This window comes from Mesoplodon bidens (genome assembly GCF_964165515.1).
Source record: "Mesoplodon bidens genome assembly, chromosome: 3".
Classification (NCBI taxonomy): domain Eukaryota; kingdom Metazoa; phylum Chordata; class Mammalia; order Artiodactyla; family Ziphiidae; genus Mesoplodon; species Mesoplodon bidens.
In genome coordinates, this window is record NC_138178.1 from 94,538,600 (window position 1) to 94,560,928 (window position 22,329).

The 22,329-nt window shown below is 41.2% G+C and overlaps 1 protein-coding gene across 2 annotated transcripts in view; it reads right to left on the reverse strand.

The window, feature by feature from the left end:
* Positions 1-21,582, reverse strand: part of RAD51 (RAD51 recombinase) — a 37,186-nt gene extending 15,604 nt beyond the window's left edge. The window contains exons 1-5 of one of the 2 annotated variants that reach the window (XM_081229045.1): positions 21,432-21,582; positions 17,366-17,468; positions 12,765-12,902; positions 4,614-4,731; positions 2,369-2,460 (exon numbers count right to left, since the gene is read on the reverse strand). In XM_081229045.1, coding sequence (XP_081085171.1) covers positions 2,369-2,460; positions 4,614-4,731; positions 12,765-12,902; positions 17,366-17,452 — 435 coding nt within the window. In that variant the 5' untranslated portion in view covers positions 17,453-17,468; positions 21,432-21,582. Of the gene's footprint in view, positions 1-2,368; positions 2,461-4,613; positions 4,732-12,764; positions 12,903-17,365; positions 17,469-21,330 lie in introns of both variants that reach the window. The other variant, XM_081229044.1, reaches the window with a different exon arrangement.
* Between the last annotated feature and the right edge of the window lie 747 nt (positions 21,583-22,329).

Genomic DNA, 22,329 nt, shown 5'->3' on the forward strand with positions numbered 1-22,329 from the left:
TGTTGAGATGATAAGAATTCACACTGAATGGAAAGATACTAGGAAGCCCCCTCTGTCATAATGATAAAAGGAGGCAGATTTCCTTTCAGTTATTCTCCAACTCCATCAGTAAGTTTGCCCATGGGAGAAGTGAGTATAACCTATCTAGATTCAAATACAGATAGTCCCCAACTTAACTATGGCTCGACTTACAATCTTTCAACTTTACCATGGTGCAACAGTGATACAAATTCAGTAGAAACCATACTTCAAAATTTAAATTTCCATCTTTTCCCAGGCTAGCGATATGCTGTACAATACTTTCATGATGCTGGGCAGCAGCAGTGTGCCGTGCTCCCAGTCAGCTGCCTGAGCCAGAGGGTAAACAGCTGGTACACTTACAACCATTCTGTTTTTCACTTTCATTGTAGTATTCAATAAACTACATATGAGATATTCAATACTTTATTATAAAATAGGCTTTGTACTAGATGATTTTGCCCAACTGTAGGCTAATGTAAGTGCTCTGAGCATGTTTAAGGTAGGCTGGACTAAGTTACAATGTTCAGTAGGTTAGGTGTATTAAATGCATTTGTGACCTATGACTTTCAACTTACGATGGGTTTATCAGGATGTTACCCCATCGTATGTCAAGGAAGATCTGTAATGCCATTTTGTTCAAAACACCTCAAACCCACCATCTCTAATTTTGAACTCATCTTTCCATAAAACTCTCTCTCCGAAATCCTTTTTAGATTTTACCAAAGTAATACATTGTTGGGCTGAGGGGTATTTTTTATTGTCATTTGTAGCAACATGGATGGACGTGGAGATTATCATACTAAGTGAAATAAGTCAGAAAGAGAAAGACATACCATATGATATCACTTACATGTGGAACCTAAAATATGACACAAATGAACCTATCTACGAAACAAAAATAGACTCAAAGACATAGAGAACCAACTTCTGGTTGCTGGAGGTGGGGGGCGATGGAGGGGTGGCGGGGAGAGATGGATTGGGAGTTTAGGATTAGCAGATGCAAACTATTATATATAGAATGGACAAACAACAAGGTCCTATTGTATAGCACAGGGAACTACATTCAGTACCCTGTGATAGGGACTTCCCTGGTGGTCCAGTGGTAAAGAATCCACCTTCCAATGAAGGGGACATGGTTTCGATCCCTGGTCAGGGAACTAAGATCCCACATGCCGCGGGGCAACTAAGCCCGCCTGCCACAACTACTGAGCTAGCGTGCCTCAATGAGAAAGCGCATATGCTGCAAAGTACAGAACCCATGTGTGCCCTGGAGCCCGCGTGCTGCAACGAAAGATCCCGCATGCCTCAATGAAGAGATCTTGTGTGCCGCAACTAAGACCCGACACAGCCAAAAAGAAAAAAAGAAAAAGAAAAGAAAAATTCATAATAAATAAATAAATAAATATTAAAAAAGAATATCCTGTGATAAAACATAATGGAAAAGAATATGAAGAAGAATGTATATATTAATATAACTGAATCACTTTGCTATACAGCAGAAATTAACAAAACATTGTAAATCAACTATACTTCATAAAATCAATTTTTTAAAAAAGGTAGGTGGGCTTTATAGTTTTGATGTGAAGAACAGGTTAGGTCATTTGGCTAAGAGTGAGGGTTGAAGAGAAGCATGAAGGTTTGAGAAGGAAGGACAAAGTATGAGACAACTGTCCTACTGAGTGGGAAAAAGTTTGCCTGAATTCAACCTTTTTCAGAGGAGAAATTCAGTAGGTCTGCCAAGCAGTATTGAATGTTAACTTAAAGTCTGTCATCTTGAATTTAAAGTGACACAAATCACCTTTATGTTAGGATTTTTCTCCAGTATGATCAGCTACTTGGGAACAGACACTCAAAAGACAGATAGGATTTATCTAGGAATGGCATCTCTTCAGATGGGGGATGTAAATCTGAGGGTATCTGTAAAGGAATGACTTTAATGAAGAATCATTTAATGATGAAACATACAATATAAACTAGTGAAGAGGGCAGGTGAAGCCAGGGGAGGCCTAGTGGTTGGTAAGAAAGTATGTGAAATTAATAATCTGAAAGTTTCTACGCAGTGGAAGTTTTGCAGTAGCAGTCTATCTTCTAACTAGCTACAGTATTCTTTTTTTTTCTTTTTGGGCCGAGCCACATGGCATGCAAGATCTTAGTTCCCCAACCAGGAATTGAACCTTGCAGTGGAAGCGCAGAGTCTTAACCACTGGATGGCCCAGGAAGTTCTCTTAGCTATAGCATTCCTGAAAACAGAGAAAGTGCATTTTTTGCCCATGCTAACAGATGCTTGCTAATAACAGGAATCAACACATTCTTGCTGATCTGATTAGTTAGAGCCCCAACAGCTCACCTGGCATGTTACAGCCAACGTATGACAGATCTGGGTCTTCCCAGTTCGGAATTCTCCAAACATCTCTGTGATGGATCCAGTCTCAATTCCTCCTAATAGAAGAGCAATAAGAAACACCACTTAGCACAGTACAAATATTTAGAAACAATAATCATAGAAATGTCCCAGGGGGACTTCCCTGGTGGTGCAGTGGTCAAGAATCCACCTGCCAGTGCAGGGGACATGGGTTTGATCCCTGGTCCGGGAAGATCCCACATGCTGCAGAGCAACTAAACCCGTGCGCCACAACTACTAAACCTGCACTCTAGAGCCCACAAACCACAACTACTGAGCCTGCGTGCCACAACTACTGAAGCCCGTGTGCCTAGAGCAGATGCTCTGCAGCGAGAAGCCACCTCAATGAGAAGTCCACGTATCGCAATGAAGAGTAGCCCCCGCTCACCACAACTAGAGAAAGCCCACAGGCAGCAATGAAGACCAAACGCAGCCAAAAATAAGTAAATAAACTTATATTTATAAAAAAAAATGTCCTAGAAGCTCATCAGAAAGATGTTTACGTAATTTAGAAACCCAATTTTCAACAAGCAGTAATTTTAAAAATACTTTTTATTTTGAAATAATTCTAGATTCAGGGCTTCCCTGGTGGCGCAGTGGTTGGGAGTCCGCCTGCCGATGCAGGGGACACGGGTTCGTGCCCCGGTCCGGGAAGATCCCACATGCTGCGGAGCAGCTGGGCCCGTGAGCCTGCGCGTCTAGAGCCTGTGTTCCACAACGGGAGAGGCCACAACAGTGAGAGGCCCGCGTACCGCAAAAAAAAAAAAGAAAGAAAGAAAATAATTCTAGATTCATAAAAAATTTCAAAGAAATGTACAGAGAGGGCCCGTGAATTCTTCACCCAGCCTCCCCTAGTGTTAACGTTTTACATAACTATAATACAGTATCAATATCAGAAAACTGACATGGATAGAATCCACAGAGCTTATTCAGATTTCTCCAGGTATATATGCACTCATTTGTGTGTGTGTAGTTCTATGCAATTTTATCACATCTGTAGCTTCATTTCACTATCACCACAAATCAATATACAGAACTATGCCATCACAAGTCAATAAGCAATCATTAAAAAAAATAAATTATAAATAATATCTAATGTTTACGAATGTCTCTTGTGTATCTGGCATTGTGCTATGTATTTATATATATATATCAATTCATTTAATTGCAATAACTTATAAGGTAGGAAGTCTTTTTTTTTTTTTTAAATAAATTTATTTATTTATGGCTGTATGGGTCTTCGTTGCTGCGCGTGGGCTTTCTCTAGTTGTGGCGAGCGGGGGCTACTCTTTGTTGTGGTGCATGGGCTTTTCATTGCAGTAGCTTCTCTTGTTGTGGAACACGGGATCTAGGCGTGCGGGCTCAGTAGTTGTGGCTCATGGGCTCTAGAGCGCAGGCTCAGTAGTTGTGGCCCATGGGCTTAGTTGCTCCGCGGCATGTGGGATCTTCCTGGACCAGGGTTTGAACCCATGTCTGCTACATTGGCAGGCGGATTCTTAACCACTGCGCCACCAGGGAAGTCCCGGTAGGGAGTCTTTTTGTCCTCATTATGAAGATAAGAAAACCGAGGCATAGAACACAATAAGTAGTTTGCACCATGTAATACAGCCAGTAAATGCTGAGAGGGGGAACAGGAGAGAAAGCAAACGCTCAAATTTGAGTGTGATTCCTGAACCCATGCTATTTTGTGCTCTAAGAAAAAGGAAACTTCAATGATCGAATATCTGGGGAAGCAACAAGGACCAAATCTAACTCTGCAAAAATTTAGGACAGCAGTGCTTTCAAAAGTTCAAAAACTTTACAGCTTTCCATAAAGTCCTGAAGATTAGTGTGCACTACAATGTATTGATACTACAATGTAGTATTCAAGCATGGAGTGTTTTAACCAGTCATCAGATTTTCTACCTTGTGGTAGATAAAAGTTTATAATTATTTCTTTAGGCAGAGGGAGCTTACTCTCAGAATGCAATATTAAATAGAGATTAAATTATTTAACTGGCAGATAATTTTAGTATTTTTTAAGTCAAGTACCACCCTCCAGCAGTCTTCCTTCTTCAATGTGAATACTTCTCTTTCTTTCTTAATTCTATCTAACACATAAACCCAACCCAAATATTTTATTTAGTTATATTCTATAACCTGCATGCTTTGCTAACCACAGTTCACAGCACAGGATAAGGGATTACTATACCTTGAAGTAGTTTGTCAAGCTCTTTGGAGCCAGTAGTAATCTGTATGATCTCAGACCGCCTTTGGTGGAACTCAGTTGCAGTGGTGAAACCCATTGGAACTAATTTAGCTGCCTCAGTCTGGGGAAAAATAAATGCCAAATCAATGAAATATGCTTAGTAAAAACCAGGCATACGGTGGGAAGAGATAACATCTAACAAAATTTCCAGAATGATCTCTCTTTAAAAAGTTATCAGGCTTCTCTGGTGGTGCAGTGGTTAAGGATCCGCCTGCCAATGCAGGGGACACGGGTTCAAGTGCTGGTCTGGGAAGATCCCACATGCTGTGGAGCAACTAAGCCCGTGCGCCACAACTACTGAGTCTGTGCTCTAGAGCCTGCGAGCCACAACTACTGAGCCCACGAGCCACAAATGCCGAAGCCCGGGCGACTAGAGCCCATGCTCCACAACAAGAGGAACCACTGCAATGAAGAGTAGCCCCCACTCGCCACAACTACAGGAAGGCTGCGCAAAGCAATGAAGACCCAATGCAGCCAAAAATAAATAAATAAATAAATTTATAAAAAATAATAATAAAAAATAAAAATAAATGCATTCACAAATACATGGAAATTAAACATTAAATTCCTAAATAACCAATGAATCACAGAAATCACAAGGGAATTTAGTAAATTCATTGAGATGAATGAAAATGAAAACAAAACATACCAAAACTTATGGGATGCAGCAAAAGCAGTGCTTAAAGGGAGATTTATAGCTGTAAATGCCTATATTAGAGAGCTCTTAAATCAATAACCTAACCTTCCCACCTTAAGTTACTGAAGAAAGAGCAAACTAAACATAAAGCAAGAAGGAAGAAGATAAAATTTGAGTAGAAACTAGTAAAATAGAGAATAGAAATACAATAGAGAAAAATCATCGAAACCTGAAGTCGGTTCCTTGAAAAAATAAGCAAAATTGATTAAAAAAAACTCAAATCACTAAAATCAGAAATGAAAGAGGGGACATTACTATCAACATTACAAAAATAAATATATGCCAACAGATTAGATAACTTATAAGAAAAACAGAAACCCCTAGAAAGACACAAACTATCAAAACTCACTGAAGTAGAAAAAGGATCCAAGTCCAGGCCCCAGATGATTAGCTGAGCTTGAATCTAAATTCAGTAAAATAAACTGAGTTGAAGGAAGGAAGGAAGGGAGGGAGGGAGGGAGGAGAAAATCTGGATAGATCTATATATAGCAAGTAGAGATTAAACTTGTAATTTAAAAACTTTCCACAAAGGGAGAAAACCAATAAATAGCTGAATCGTGGGTTTGCATTATTCTCTAAACTTCTCTATATGCTTAATACTTCACTTGAAAACTCCTTACAATGTTTATATTATAGTTATTGCAGAACCAAATGGTGTGCTAGAAGTACAATTCTTTCACTAAGGTTCCAATGTTAACAACTGATGTCTCTCAAAGGTTTCTGTCAAATTCAAATGAATTCTTTTTTATATGCCGCTAGTTTCAAAATCATGCTCCATTTTACCTTGATTTTATATCTGAGGCATGTCTTTCTCTAGTATTCTCTGACTTTACCATTTCTCAAATTTTCCAACCTCTCAATCTTACTATGTATTCTGCTAATCCTTTTTCCCCCTGAAGATATCCTTTCCTTCTGCAAATGGGGCTTATCTGCTCTCTAGGCTATCTACTGTCCTGGGCTTTCCTTCACTGACGAGTCTCTCCAACCTAGATCCTATGTTTCCTGCCCTCATTTTAGTAAAGTATATCCTCAAGTAACTTCCTAAGAAAGAATAGGATGAGAGAAAAATGTTCTGAATTCTTGTATTTCTGAAAATGTTGTATTCTGCCCTAACACTGGGTGAATAATATTGCTACAAATAGAATTCTAGGTTTAAAATTATTTACCCTCAGAATTTTGAAGGCACTGCTCTACTAGCTTCTACCATCCAGATTTCTAATAAGAAATGTGCTATCTTTTTGATTTTTGTTCCTTTAGAGGTCACTTACATTTTTCTCTCTGAAATCTTTCAGAATCTTCTCCTTATAACTGGTACACTGAAAATTTCACACTGAGTAGTCTAGGTGTGCATCTTTGACACTCTGTGGGGCCTTAGACTTCTGCTTCCCTTTAGCTCTGGGAAATTTTGTATTATTTCTTTGAGAATTTTCTTTCCTTCTTTTTTCCTATAACTTTTACTAATCTTCAGGACGAATGAAAATTAGAAAATAAAAATTCTAAAGAGAGGGGAGAAGAACTATAAACCAATATTTAACTCTAGTTAATATATGCTAAAATATTTAGGGGGAACTGTACTGACATCTACAACTGTCTTCGAAAAGCATAAAAAAAAATCCCAGATGGATTGATGGCTGGATAGAGAGATAAACAGATGATAAAGCAAGTATATTAAATGTTAATAGCAGTGTCTAGGTGGTGGATAAATAAGTGTTCACTGTAACATTCTTTCAAATTTGTAGTAAGTTCAAAAATTTTAATAAAAAATGTGAAGGAGGGCTTCCCTGGTGGCGCAGTGGTTGGGAGTCCGCCTGCCGACGTGGAGAACGTGGGTTCGTGCCCCGGTCCGGGAGGATCCCACATGCCACGGAGCAGCTGGGCCCTTGAGCCATGGCCGCTGAGCCTGCGCGTCCGGAGCCTGTGCTCCGCAACGGGAGAGGGCACGGAAGTGAGAGGCCCGCGTACCGCAAAAAAAAAAAAAAAAAAAAAAAAAAAATGTGAAGGAAAAAAAACCAAACTCATAGGAGATGTTTTCCCTTCTTGTCATTTTAACCTCGACATTTTCTAGTCTATGAGCTCTTAAGGGAACAGATTATAACCAAAGTGAAATTTGAAGTAAAAACCATGCCAACTGCCTAATCTGGCAGAACTTGACTTCTATTCTTTTGTTTATATGATAAGCTTGCTTTCATCTGTCTTAAATCTGTAGGAGTTTTCAATGTCTGATAAGGAGTTTTTTATGTCTGACAAGGCATAAGCAGAGGTCAGGATTTGTTCAGTCACAAAAACTGATGCCCAGAAATCAACAACATACAGACTTTAGGGACACCTACTGGCTTAATATCACAATCTTTCAAAGAGGTATTAGGTATTCAGAATTCTTACTTATTCAATTCAGTCACCACTTCAACAAATTTATTTATTTGAGCAATCCAATAAATGACAACTTCATACTTCATGGATGGCAACATCTTTAAGGGTTTAAATTAAGAATTACTTATAATTTTTGAGCCCACTGAATTAATACTATAAAATAACAGTGCTTAAAAATTCAAAGCTCTTAGTATAATACACAGTAAAACAGAATTTACTGGGTTGTATATAAATTATTGTATGAGATATTAAATAAATCTTAGATATTGTCCATCTGACTAGGTTATGTGGCAGAACTACATGCACTGAAGCTGTAGGATGCATTTTTTGAAGATTCTTTAGCGTCTGAAGATTATTTTTCATAGAAAATTTCTGTATAACAGTAGTCAACACAAACTATAAATATATAATTTTATAAATTAAATACTTGCTTTACACTACAGAAAACTCCAAGAGTAAAGATAATCAAACTCTGTAACATACAAGCGTACTTCATTTTATTGCCCTTCATTTTACTGTGCTTCACAGATACTGCGTTTTACAAATTGGAGGCTGTGGCAACCCTGTGTTGAGCAAGTCTATATGCACCATTTTTCCAAAAGCATTTGCTCTCTTCATGTCTCTGTGTCACATTTTGGTAATTCTCACAGTATTTCAAACTTTTTCATTATTATTACATTTGTAATGGTGATCTGTGGTCAGTGGTCTTTGATGTTACTATAATTGTTTTGGGGTGCCAAAAAACATGCCTATATAAGACTGTGAACTTAATTGATAAATGTTTTGTGTGTTCTGACTGCTCCACCCACTGGCAATTCCCCCATCTCTCCCTCTCCTCAGGCCTCCCTATTCCTTGAGACACAACAATATTGAAATTAGGCCAATTAATAACCCAACAGTGGCCTCTAAGTGAGGAAAGGAGTGAAGTTGCACATCTCTCACTTTAAATAAAAAACTAGAAATGATTAAGCTTGGTGAGGAAGGCATGTCGAAAGCTGAAATAGGCCGAAAGCAAGGCATCTTGTGCCAAACCGTTAGCCAAGTTGTGAATGCAAAGGAAGTTCTTGCAGGAAATTAAAAGTGCTACTCCAGTGAACACATGAATGGTAAGAAAGAGAAACAGCGTTACTGCTGACATGGAAAAAATTTTAGTAGTTTGGGTAGAAGATCAAAGCAGCCACAACATTCCCTTTAGCCGAAGCCTAATCCAGAGCAAGGCCCTGCTCTCTTCAATTCAGTGAAGGCTGAGGGAGGTGAAGAAGCCGCAGAAGAGAAGTGTGAAGCTAGCAGAGGTTGGTTCATGAGGTTTAAGGAAAGAAGCCATCTCCGTAACATTCAAGAGCAAGGTGAAGCAGCAAGTGCTGATGTAGAAGCTGCAGCAAGTTATTCACAAGATCTAGCTAAGATAATGAATGAATCTGGCTATGCTCAACAACAGACTTTCAATGTAGACGAAATGGTCTTATATTGGAAGAAGCCACTGAGGACTTTCATAGCTACAGAAGAGAAGTCAATGCCTGGCTTCAAAGTTTCAATGGACCAGTTGACTCTCTTTTTAGGGGCTAATGCCACTGGTGACTTTAAGTTGAAGTCAATGTTCATTTACCATCCTGAAAATCCTAGGGCCCTTAAGAATTATGCTAAATCTATTCTGCTTGTGCTCTATAAATGCAATGACAAAGTCTGGATGATGGCACATCGGTTTACAACATGGTTTACTGAATATCTTAAACCCACTTTGAGACCTACTGCTTAGAAAAAAGATTCCTTTCAAATTTTATTGCTCACTGACAATGTACCACGTCACCCAAGAGCTCTGATGGAGATGTACAATGAGATTTAATGTTGTTTTCATGCCTGTTAACACAACATCCATTCTGCACCCTGTGGATCAAGGAGTAATTTCACCTTTCAAGTCTTACTATTTAAGAAATACACCTTGTAAGGCTATAGTAGCCATAGACAGTGATTCCTCTGATGGATCTGGGCAAAGTCAGCTGAAAACCTTTTGAAAAGGATTCACTATTCTAGATGCCATTAAGAACATTCGTTTTAAAAAAAAGTATATATATAAACAACAACAACATTCGTGGTTCATGGGAAAAGATCAAAATATCATTAAACAGGAGTCTTGAAGAAGTTGATTCTCACCCTCATGGTGTCTCTAACAGGTTCAAGACCTCAACAGAGGAAGTAAATACAGATGTGGTGGAAATAACAAAAGTGAGACAGGCTGGGACCTGGGACCCTTTGCTGCAGTGCTGCAATGCTTGCACCTGGACACACCTCTCCTTGAGCAACAAAATACAAAGAAACTGTATGGGACAAAAAATAACTGTCTGAATGCGCAATTAGGGCAAATTCTGGACAAAACATACAAAGAGACCAAAAAACCCAACTGTCACTTTTGAAGAGCCTGGAGCAAAAGGAGGGTACTGCTATGCCCCCTACACAAAACACGGACTAAGGGATGGGCAAACCACCTAAGCTACCCCTCCAGCCCGACGCCTGGACACACCCCTACCCTTGCCCCACGTAAAGAACAAGCTCACCCCCACTCAGGGAGCGAGCAAGCAAAGGAACCTGTTGTTTGTTCTCGCTCCCCCCTGCTGCAGCAGGGGCCCCAATAAAGCCTTGCCTGAATTTCTTGTCTGACCTCTGATCAATTTCCATTGACTAAGAAGGCCAAGAACCCTGGTTGGTAACAGAAGAATGAGAAGTAGAGCCTGAAGGTGTGGCTGAAATGCTGCAATGTCATGATAAAACTTTCATGCATGAGGAGTTTCTTCTTATGGATAAGCAAAGAGAGGTTTCTTAAGATAGAATCTACTCCTGGTAAAGATGTTGTGAAGACACTGGTGAAATGACAACAAAAGATTTAGAACATGACATAAACTTGGTTGATAAAGCAGTGCCAGGGTCTGAGAGGATTGATACCAATTTTGGAAAAATTTCTATGTGGGTAAATTGCTATCAAATAGCGCTGCATATTACAGAGAAATCATTCATGAAAGGAAGAGTCAATCTACGTGGCAAACTTCACTGCTGTCTTATTTTAAGAAATTGCTGCAGCGCCCCCAGCCTTCAGCAACCACCACCCGGATCAGTCAGCAGCCATTGACATGGAGGCAAGACCCTCACCAGCAGAAAGACTACAAATCACTGAAGGCTCAGATGATGGTTAGCATTTTCTAGTAATGAAGTATTTTTAAATTAAGGTATGTACAGTGTTTTTGTAGACACAATACTATTGTATACTTAATAGACTACAGAACAGTATAAACACAACTTATATGCACTGGGAAACAACAAAATTCATGGCGCTTTACTGTAATATTTGCTTTATTATGGTGGTCTGGAACCTAACCTGCTATTATCTCCAAGGTATAGCCTGTAAATACCAAAGGATAAGTGCATAAAATAAAATGTAATCACAGGGTGTGAGTGCTAAAGGAATATATGAAGCAAGAAAAATGAATAGTAGCTGTAAGACTTTGGAGGGAAATGAGAAAGGATCACAGTATATCAGGATGAAAATAATTGGATTCTAGTCTTAGTTCTGTGATTAACTGCATGACTTTGGATAAATAATTGAATCACTGTGCCTAAGTTTCCTTATCTGTAAGACATAGATAATACTGGTCCTATCTTTCCCAGTGTCATTATGAAGGCTAAGTGAGAATACTGTATATATGAAAGGGATGGGATTTCAAAGTTAAAGTGCTATAAGGGAACTCTACTCAATATTCTATAATAACCTATATGGAAAAAGAATATGAAAAAGAGTGTATATATGTATATGTATATGAATCACTTAGCTGTACACCTGAAACACAACATTGTAAATCAACTATACGCCAATATAAAATAAAAATTCAATTAAAAAAATGTTTAAAAAAAGTTAAAGTGCTATATAATATAAAGGGTTATTAAGTTACTACCTCATTTAGGTTAAGCCAGTGAAATCACTTTTATGTCATTTATTTAGGTTAAAAAAACAAGCGCATGATTCATAATCACATTTTTTCTTATTATTGAAGAATCTTGCTTATGACTAGTTGACTAACAGATTATACACCCTGAGAGTCTAATTAACATGACTTTAATATTCAAGCAATAAAAACAGCTTTTCTATTTAAATTAATATGTTTATCATAGAAACTTCAGAAAATTGAGGCAAAAATAAAAATTGCTCACATTCTCACCATCCAGAAACAATGTTAATATTTTAGTGTATCTATCCCCAGTGTATGTGCTATACATATATAAGAACACACATTTTTAACAACAAAAACATATATGCACACAAACATGTTTTGTTAACCTGCTTTCTTTCTTTTTTTTTTTTTAAATTTTTATTTATTTATTTATTTATGGCTGTGTTGGCTCTTCGTTTCTGTGCGAGGGCTTTCTCTAGTTGCGGCAAGTGGGGGCCACTCCTCATCGCGGTGCAGGGGCCTCTCACTATCGCGGCCTCTCGTTGCGGAGCACAGGCTCCAGACGCACAGGCTCAGTATTTGTGGCTCACGGGGCTAGTTGCTCCGCGGCATGTGGGATCTTCCCAGACCAGGGCGCGAACCCCTGTCCCCTGCATTGGCAGGCAGATTCTCAACCACTGCGCCACCAGGGAAGCCCCAACCTGCTTTCTTATATCAGTAATATTTTCCTATGTCAATGGATATTCTTCGAAATTATTTTTTGTGGCTGCATACTAATGAGTATATTTCTAAGGCATGAAATCATAATATCCAGAACGACAAGGTACATACCACTCACTGCTGATGGGAGTGCAAGCTGGTAGTCAACTTAGCAATATTTATGTCATAACCCATAATACTGCAATTCCCTAAGAAAAATCCCAATTTATGCAAGGAGGCACATACAGAGATAATCAACTGGTAATGCAGTCACTTCTGGAAAGGGGAAGAGGGTGACACAGGAGGGGTGGAAGGAGGAAGACCGCAGCCTTTCACTATACACCCTTTCGTACCACTACTGCCTCCCTCGATCACACAAACAGTACTTACCAGAATTTTATCAGCTTTGGCTTCACTAATCCCCTTAATATTTATTAGCTCCTTCTTTGGTGCATAGGCAACAGCCTCCACAGTATGGAATCCAGCTTCTTCCAGTTTCTTCACGTCATTGGCATGTATGCCACATTGCTGCAAGTGAAGAACACCATGGATAAATTTAAGTTTCGGTTCCCTCAGCTGTCTAATGTGGTTATTTGTCCTACCTACTTCACAGAGCTCTTTTTAACTGTGATATTATATGCAAAAGCTTTGAAAAGTATGACCTATAATGTGAGGCATTTAATAACAAATTATCAACCTATTCATTATCAAAACCAGTGGGGTTTTTTTGGAATTTTTGAATTTTATTTATTTTTTATACAGCAGGTTCTTATTAGTTATCTACTTTATACATATTAGTGTATATATGCCAATCCCAATCTCCCAATTCATCCCACCACCACCACCACCACCACCACTTTCCCCCCTTGGTGTCCATGTTTGTTCTCTACACCTGTATGACAGTCTCTAGGATCCATCCATGTCTCTACAAATGACCCAATTTCGTTCCTTTTTATGGCTGAGTAATATTCCATTGTATATACGCACCACATCTTCTTTTTAAATTAAAAAAATCTTTTAATTTTTTTTTAAAGGTGTCACATTTTATTTATTTATTTATTATCTTTGGCTGTGTTGGGTCTTCGTTTCTGTGTGAGGGCTTTCTCTAGTTGTGGCGAGTGGGGTCCACTCTTCATCGCAGTGCGCAGGCCTCTCACTGTTGTGGCCTCTCCTGTTGCGGAGCACAGGCTCCAGACGCGCAGGCTCAGTAGTTGTGGCTCACGGGTCCAGTTGCTCCGTGGCACGTGGGATCTTCCCAGACCAGGGCTCAAACCCACGTCCCCTGCATTAGCAGGCAGACGCTCAACCACTGCGCCACCAGTGAAGCCCCAAAATTCTTTTAATTTTACCTTTGGCTGCATTGGGTCTTCATTGCTGTGTGTGGGCTTTTCTCTGGTTGCGGCGAGCGGGGGCTACTCTTCGTTGTGGTGTGCAGGCTCCTCATTGCAGTGGCTTCTCGTTGTGGAGCACGGGCTCTAGGCACGCAGGCTTTAGTAGTTGTGGCTCGTGGGCTCTAGAGCGCAGGCTCAGTAGTTGTGGCGCGTGGGCTCAGCTGCTCCATGACAGTGTGGGATCTTCCTGGACCAGGGCTTGAATCTGTGTCCCCTGCATTGGCAGGCGGATTCCTAACCACTGTACCACGAGGGAAGCTCCCACATCTTTATCCATTCATCTGTCAATGAGCATTTAGGGTGCTTCCATGACCTGGCTATTGTAAATAGTGCTGCAATGAACTTTGGGGTGCATGTGTCTTTTTGAATTATGGTTTTCTCTGGGTATATGCCCAGTAGTGGGATTGCTGGGTCATATGGTAATCCTATTCTTACTTTTTTAAGGAACCTCCATACTGTTCTCCATAGTGGCTGTATCAATTTACATTCCCAACAACAGTGTAAGAGGGTTCCCTTTTCTCCACACCCTCTCCAGCATTTCTTTTTTTTTTTTGCGGTACGCGGGCCTCTCACTGTTGTGGTCTCTCCCCTTGCGGAGCACAGGCTCCGGACGCGCAGGCTCAGCGGCCATGGCTCACGGGCCCAGCCGCTCCGCAGCACGTGGGATCCTCCCGGACCGGGGCACGAACCCGTGTCCCCTGCATCGGCAGGCGGACTCTCAACCACTGCGCCACCAGGGAAGCCCCAGCATTTCTTTGTAGATTTTCTGATGATGCCTATTCTAACCAGTGTGAGGTGATGCCTCATTGTAGTTTTGGTTTGCATTTTTCTAATAATTAGTGATGTTGAGCAGCTTTTCATGTGCTTCTTGGCCATCTGCATGTCTTCTTTGGAGAAATGTCTATTTAGGTCTTCTGCCCATTTTGGGGTTGGGTTGTTTGTTTGTTTTTAATATTGAGCTGCATGAGCTGTTTATATATTTTGGAGATTAATCCTTTGTCTGTTGATTCATTTGCAAACATTTTCTCCCATTTTGAGGGTTGTCTTTTCGTCTTCTTTGTAGCTTCCTTTGCTTTGCAAAAGCTTTTAAGTCTCATTAGGTCCCATTTGTTTATTTTTGTTTTTATTTCCATTACTCTAGGAGGTGGATCAAAAAAGATCTTAATGTGATTTATGTCAAAGAGTGTTCTTCCTATGTTTTCCTCTGAGTTTTTTTATAGTGTCCGGTCTTATATTTAGGTCTCTAATCCATTTTGAATTTATTTTTGTGTATGGTGTTAGGGAGTGTTCTAATTTCATTCTTTTACATGTAGCTGTCCAGTTTTCCCAGCACCACTTACTGAAAAGACTGTCTTTCCTCCACTGTATATCCTTGCCTCCTTTGTCATAGATTAGTTGACCATAGGTGTGGGGGTTTATCTCTGGGCTTTCTAGCCTGTTCCATTGATCTATATTTCTGTTTTTGTGCCAGTACCATATTGTCTTGATTACTGTAGCTTTGTAGTATAGTCTGAAGTCAGGGAGTCTGATTCTTCCAGCTCTGTTTTTTTCCCTCAAGATTGTTTTGGCTATTCGGGGTCTTTTGTGTCTCCATACAAATTTTAAGATTTTTTGTTCTAGTTCTGTAAAAAATGCCATTGGTAATTTGATAGGAAATGCATTGAATCTGTAGATTACTTTGGGTAGTATAGTCATTTTCATAATATTGATTCTTCCAATCCAAGAACATGGTATGTCTCTCAATCTGTTTGTGTCATCTTTGATTTCTTTCATCAGTGTCTTATAGTTTTCTGAGTAGAGGTCTTTTAGCTCCTTAGGTAGGTTTATTCCTAGGTATTCTATTCTTTATGTTGCAATGGTGAATGGGACTGTTTCCTTAATTTCTCTTTTTGATCTTTCATTGTTAGTGTAGAGGAATGCAAGAGATTTCTGTGCATAACTTTTGTATCCTGCAACTTTACCAAATTCATTGATTAGCTCTAGTAGTTTTCTGGTGGCATCTTTAGGATTCTCTATGTATAGTATCATGTCACCTGCAAACAGTGACAGTTTTACTTCTTTTTTTCCAATTTGTATTCCTTTTATTTCTTTTTCTTCTCTGACTGCCGTGGCTAGGACTTCCAAAACTATGTTGAATAATAGTGGCAAGAGTGGACATCCTTGTCTTGTTCCTGATCTTAGAGGAAATGCTTTCAGTTTTTCACCATTGAGAATGATGTTTGCTGTGGGTTTGTCGTATATGGCCTTTATTATGTTGAGGTAGGTTCCCTCTATGCCCACTTTCTGGAGAGCAAAACCAGTAGTTTTAAACTAGCACTATGTATATTAAAATAGACTCTTGTCAGAATTGGATTAAACCTGTAACTCTAGACCTTTGATGACTAGGATTCTAAATGAACTTTGAGACCCTGGGCCCTAAAAGCCCACTTTAAACATTTTCCAATGTTTTCCACATCAAGCACACATAAAAAAATATGTTTTACACTAAGCTGGGGTAAACAGCTAAGACTGCCCCAGAGCTCAGGGAAGCATATCTTAGCATAACCTTTTTGTAGCACAATGACTGGAAAGCTCTGTTTTAACAACTGATATTAAAGATAGAGAAAACTACTTTTGGTCAGGGATTTATATACCACTTCTCAAAAACAAACCACCCAAAGGCACTTCTTTCTCCCTATACACAAAGTCAGCTTTAATTTTATTAGCCACCAAAACCATGACTTCTAGGACAGCATGAATTATTAGGGGGATGTGTATGTATCTAGGAGTCAGGGAAGGTTTGGGAGAGGGGAGAGAATAGTATCTGGCCGTAGAAACCGGTCTGTTATTAATATTTAAGCAAAAAGCAATACACATGTGTGGGTATAAGGATGTTCACTGAAACCAAAAGTTATGACTCTGAATTTTCCAATGTTTATCACAAACCCGTTTAAATTAAGTAACTTCCAGATAGTGGAAGCTTAGGGGGCAATGGGAAGAATATGCATAAAGAGACAGAAGAATGAAGGCTTTCTCAGCATTTTCTCCTGCTTCTTTCAGCCCAAGTCAACTGCACACACTCTGGGGCCTCTGAACAATGCACAGAAATAGTGCAAGGCCCCAGCTCTGGTGCTTGATGTTCTTGTGCAGTGTCTTGAACTCTCACAACGTAACCCCAAGCCCTTCTCTCTGCCTATGACAGCTGTCTTCCTAGTAACTTCAGCATAGATCGAGGTCAGTGGAGACATTGTTCCTCTCCCCTTCCTGCATAGGTGGCCCAGGCCATTGTAATTCCCTGGACAGTAATTTCATACCTAGTACAAACAGCAGAGACTCTACCATGGGATCATAGGGCTTCTTAGTTTCTGACATCCAGCACTAAGAAAGAAAAGTGATAATGTAGTAGAAGAATTCTTGACAAAAAAAGAGATCTGGCCAGATGTGTTTAGCAACTGTCTTAAGCCTTTCCACAGAATCCTTGACAACTCTCCTGAAAACTCTAATTTGGATTTTGACCTTAGGTAGTAAACCAATGGTTTATGTAAAGGTTGTGATTTCTCCCAATAGGTAGAACAATCTTGTCCAGCATTATAATTCTAAAATTAGCAACCAAGCACATACCTCTAATCGAGAAATAGGTTGTGGGCCAAAGCTCTCTTCTTCCACTGAAGTATCTGCATTTGCTTCAAGCTGTAGCTGCATAGCCATTACTTAGTGTTCAATACTGAAAAGTACAGATGGCCATCAGGAAGAACACTAGAGAAAGTACAGAGCTGCAAACATAGTTTTACAATAAATCTCTTTAAGAATTACTTGCTAGGCTTTTGGCTTAATCACTGACATACCCATGGCAGGAAAAAGAAAAAAAATCTCTCACCAGCCTTCCCTTCCACCTGGATAGCTGTATCAGAAAGACTTTAGGAGGAGCCAGCACTATCTTGCTTCTTAAAGTAGAACAGCTTGGACTCCCCTGGTGGTGCAGTGGTTAAGAATCCGCCTGCCAATGCAGAGGACACGGGTTCCATCCCTGGTCCGGGAACATCCCACACGCCGTGGAGCAACTAAGCCTGTCACCACAACTGCTGTAGCCCGGGTGCCCTAGAGCCCATGCGCCGCAACTACTGAAGGCCACGCACCTAGAGCCTGTGCTCCGCAACAAGAGAAGCCTGCGCTCCACACAAGAGAAGCCCGCGTGCAGCAACGAAGACCCAACGCAGCCAAAAAAAAAAAAAAAAAAAAAGACGAACAGCTTAACTAGATCAACTATATCCCTCTGTTCCCCTGCTTCATATTCCTTAAGGATAGGGGCCAAGTCTCATTTATCTGTATACACCTCATGATACATTATAAATCTTAGGTACATCTTAGGTGTTTGGTAAATATTTGGCAAGTGAATGCAGACTTTCTAGAACTCTACTTTAAAAAAAAAAAAAAAATCAAAGGTTAAACTGTTTCAGTTCCATTGTTCCCTTCCAGAAAGCAGGGTTTTGGGGTGGTGGGACAGGAGTGAAACGAAGGTACAGAATAATTGCCATAAGCCTCCATTCCTGATAGAGAAACAATGGACTGCGATGAGAGAAGTATCCCCACCTTAGGCAAGGACGGCTTGTAGTCACACCGTTTGCTTCTAATAGAAGTGTATGAAATTTAAAGATCACCATTTTTTTGGCGGGGGCACTGTGCGGCATGTGGGATCTTAGTTCCCCAACGAGGGATCAACCCCGCACTCCCTGCATTAAAAGCGCGGAGTCTTAACCACTGGACCACCAGGGAAGTACCATAAAGATCACCATTTTAATCAATTCCAGACCTCACTGAATGCACAAATGAATAAATAACATGGAATTACCTTGCTCAGTTTGAAATCTTCCATATAAATATAAGGCCTATACCAAAAGTCAGATTATTTTGATAGAGTTAAGACTGCTCAGGTTGAAAAGAATGAAGAACAGAAAGATTTCTATTATGAGGTACTAGTAAAAGCAAACAAGTCTTGATGGCCACAAGAATAAATGTACTTAAATCACACCAAAACAATCTGGACAATTTAACAAGCAAGATAAATTTAACTCAAAAGACATCAGATAAGGGCTTCCCTGGTGGCACAGTGGTTAAGAATCTGCCTGCCAATGCAGGGGACACGGGTTCGAGTCCTGGTCTGGGAAGATCCCACATGCCACAGAGCAACGAAGCACGTGTGCCACAACTACTGAGCCTGCATGCCACAACTACTGAAGCCTGCACACCTAGAGCCCGTGCTCTGCAACAAGAAGCCACCACAGTGAGAAGCCCACGCACTACAATGAAGAGTAGCCCCCGCTCGCCACAACTAGAGAAAGGCTGTGCGCGGCAACAAAGACCCAATGCAGCCAAAAATAAATAAATAAAATTAACAACAACAAAAAAGAAATCTTCATTCTTAGAGACTTGACAGAAGATAACCATTTGTTCTTGACTGGTTCAGGTGTAGCTCTTAGATGGCATGTTTAGCATAATGTGAGTTTATAATTCCAAATATCAGAATCACCTGAATGCAGCTTTAAGTGTCTTCCTTCATAATTCATGAAAAAGATGGCTTGAACTGTATTCATATAGCAATAACCAAAAAGCAAAAGACTGAAAAACTAGACTGTATTTAAATTTAGAACTTCTATTCATCAAAAGACACCACTGTGAGAATGAAGTCAAATGATAGTGAGGGGAAAAAATATTAACCACAAATATAACTGGTAACCAGAATATATAAAGAATTCCTTCAAATCAGCAAGACAGACAGACAACCCAATAGAAAAACAGGCAAGAGATTTGAACAAGCACTGCACAACAGAAGATACCCAAATGGCTAATAAACATATCAACAGACGCTCAACTTCATTAATGATCAGGAAAATTAAAATTAAAACCACAAGGTAGGGCTTCCCTGGTGGCGCAGTGGTTGAGAGTCTGCTTGCCAGTACAGGGGACACGGGTTCGAGCCCTGGTCTGGGAAGATCCCGCATGCCTTGGAGCAACTAGGCCCGTGAGCCACAACTACTGATCCTGCGCGTCTGGAGCTTGTGCTCCGCAACAAGAGAGGCCGCGATAGTGAGAGGCCCGCGCATTGCGATGAAGAGTGGCCCCCGCTTGCTGCAACTAGAGAAAGCCCTCGTGCAGAAACGCAGACCCAACACAGCCAAAAATTAAAAAAAAAAAAAAAAACCCACCACAAGGTAATAGCTAAAATTTAAAAGACTGACCATACTAAGTATTAGCAAACGTGTGGAACAACTAAACACTCGTTCACTGCTGGTTTGAGTGTAAATTGGACTTTAGAAAACTGGTATTAAATATGGAAAGTGAAGATAGGCAAATGCTATGACCCAGGAATTTCACTACTCTGTATTATTAACCCACTGAAAAGCATACACGTGTGCACCAAAATGTATGCAGGAATATTCTTTCTCAGCAGCCTTTCTCATACAAGTTAAAACTAGAAACAATTCCGATATCCGCCACAGGTATAATGAATAAGGAATACAACATAGGAAGAAAGAACTGCTAAATGCAAAGACATTTACAAACCTGCAGACAAAATGCTGAGCAAAGGCAGACACAAAAATATATAGTCTTCTTTTATACAAAATTCAACAACAGGCAAAATTAGACAATGGTGTTAGTAAGTCAACACTGTGGTTACCTCTGGGGAAAAGGGAGAGTATTAGAGAAGGGGGCACAAGGGAGGCTTCTTGGGTGCTGACAGCATTCTATTTCCTGACCTGAGTGGTGATTACACAGATATATTCATTTTGTAATGATTCATGGAGCTGTAAACACTTTTGATCTGTGCATTTTTCTATTTGTATATTACACTTCACTTCAGAAGTTTAAGAAAAAACAACAAATCTCACTAGAGATCATTCCCTAGGCATCACCTGAACGGTCTTCCGCATTAAAAAACGCAAATACCTTACTGGCAACTGGAGGTGGGTACTTTGTAAGCCAAACTTTGTGTAATGGAAAGGGCACTGACCAGAAATCCGGAAACCCTGGCTCTGGCTTAAGGGCTGTGACTTCTTTTTTTTTTTTTTTTGCGGTACGCGGGCCTCTCACTGTTCTGGCCTCTCTCGTTGCGGCGCACAGGCTCCGGACGCGCAGGCCCAGCGGCCATGGCTCACGGGCCCAGCCGCTCCGCGGCATGCGGGACCCTCCCGGACCGGGGCACGAACCCGCGTCCCCTACATCGGCAGGCGGACTCCCAACCACTGCACCACCAGGGAAGCCCAAGAGCTGTGACTTTTAAGTCACTACACCTCTCTGGATCTTGGGCTTCCTCGCCCACGCCCATAAAGTGGATGTTGCAAGTGAAGGCCAGTAAGGTTCCTCCCAGCTCTAGAATGCGCTTCTATTTTCGCCACAATGAGCTCCAAGGGTCGGACGAGCCCGGGCACAACCCTGCTCCGCCCCGCCCCGCCCCGCCATATCCGAGTTTCTCAATTGGCAGGGAGGGGCCCCTAAGCCCGATGAGGGAGCTGGGGCCCAAGTCTGGGTCTGGGTACGGGTCCGGCTTAACGCGGTAGGAAGAGGCCGGGTCTGCGCCTCACACTCACCTCCGCCTGCTGCGTAACTCGCCCGGGCGGGCTGCGCGCTCCGACTACAGTCCGCCGGACCCGCGCACGCCCGACCCCGGACTGACTGCAGACCCCCTCACCTGCGCCCCACTTCTCTACGCCCTTACTCCGGCCTTCTGCACGAAACCCAGGCGAGTTTCAGCTCCTAACTGCGCTCCTGGGGCGCGTCTCAGCTCTCTTCAGGCCTCGGTCTCAGGCGGCAGCACCCACTCCGTCTACCGCCTTCGGAAATCCCGCCAAATCCTATTGGGCAGGGTCACGCCTGCGTCAACGTAACGTCTCCCCGCCCTTCTCGGGTCCGCCTCCCCGCCACTTCGGCTACTCGTGAGACCGAGTTAGGCCGAAAGAACTTGACTTCGCAGGATGTTTTGGGTTCCCCTCTTGTTTTTCTCCCTTAGGACTAATTCAAAATTTGGAAGTTGCGTCCTTCTTCCCTTTACCAGATCGGGGACTACAACTCCCAAGAGGTAGTGGGCCGGCCCGAGACTACATCTCCCAGTATGCACCGCGGTAGGGCGACGCAGCTTTAGCTCCTCACCACCTGTAGAGAATAGGTAGGCTTTTCGGAACCCTTGATCTGTTTCTTAAGCATCTAAACTGCGGTATTTGGCCCTTCAGGTTGCTTTGAACTCCAACTCAGTCAAATTCTGGAGCCAGGGGCTTTCTAGGCCCTTGTAGGTGGTGGAGCTGAGGATGCTCGAGTAGATGGATGAGGCTGGAACATAGAGCTGATGGAGGAGAGGAAGAAAGGACTGAAATATTAGTAAAGCTGTGGTACTTTACTGGAGATTTGCGGGACTCCAGAGGAAGGAGACATTGATTTTGAGAATGTAAATCTTATCGTGGTTAAAAGTTGATTACGGGTTTAAAGGTTGGGTAGGGTTTCCTGGGCGAAGAAGAGGAGATGGAAAACATTATAAGTGGATAGAGCAGCTTGGGTATGGAAATTAACAGTGTGGTCAAGGAATACTGTTGTCT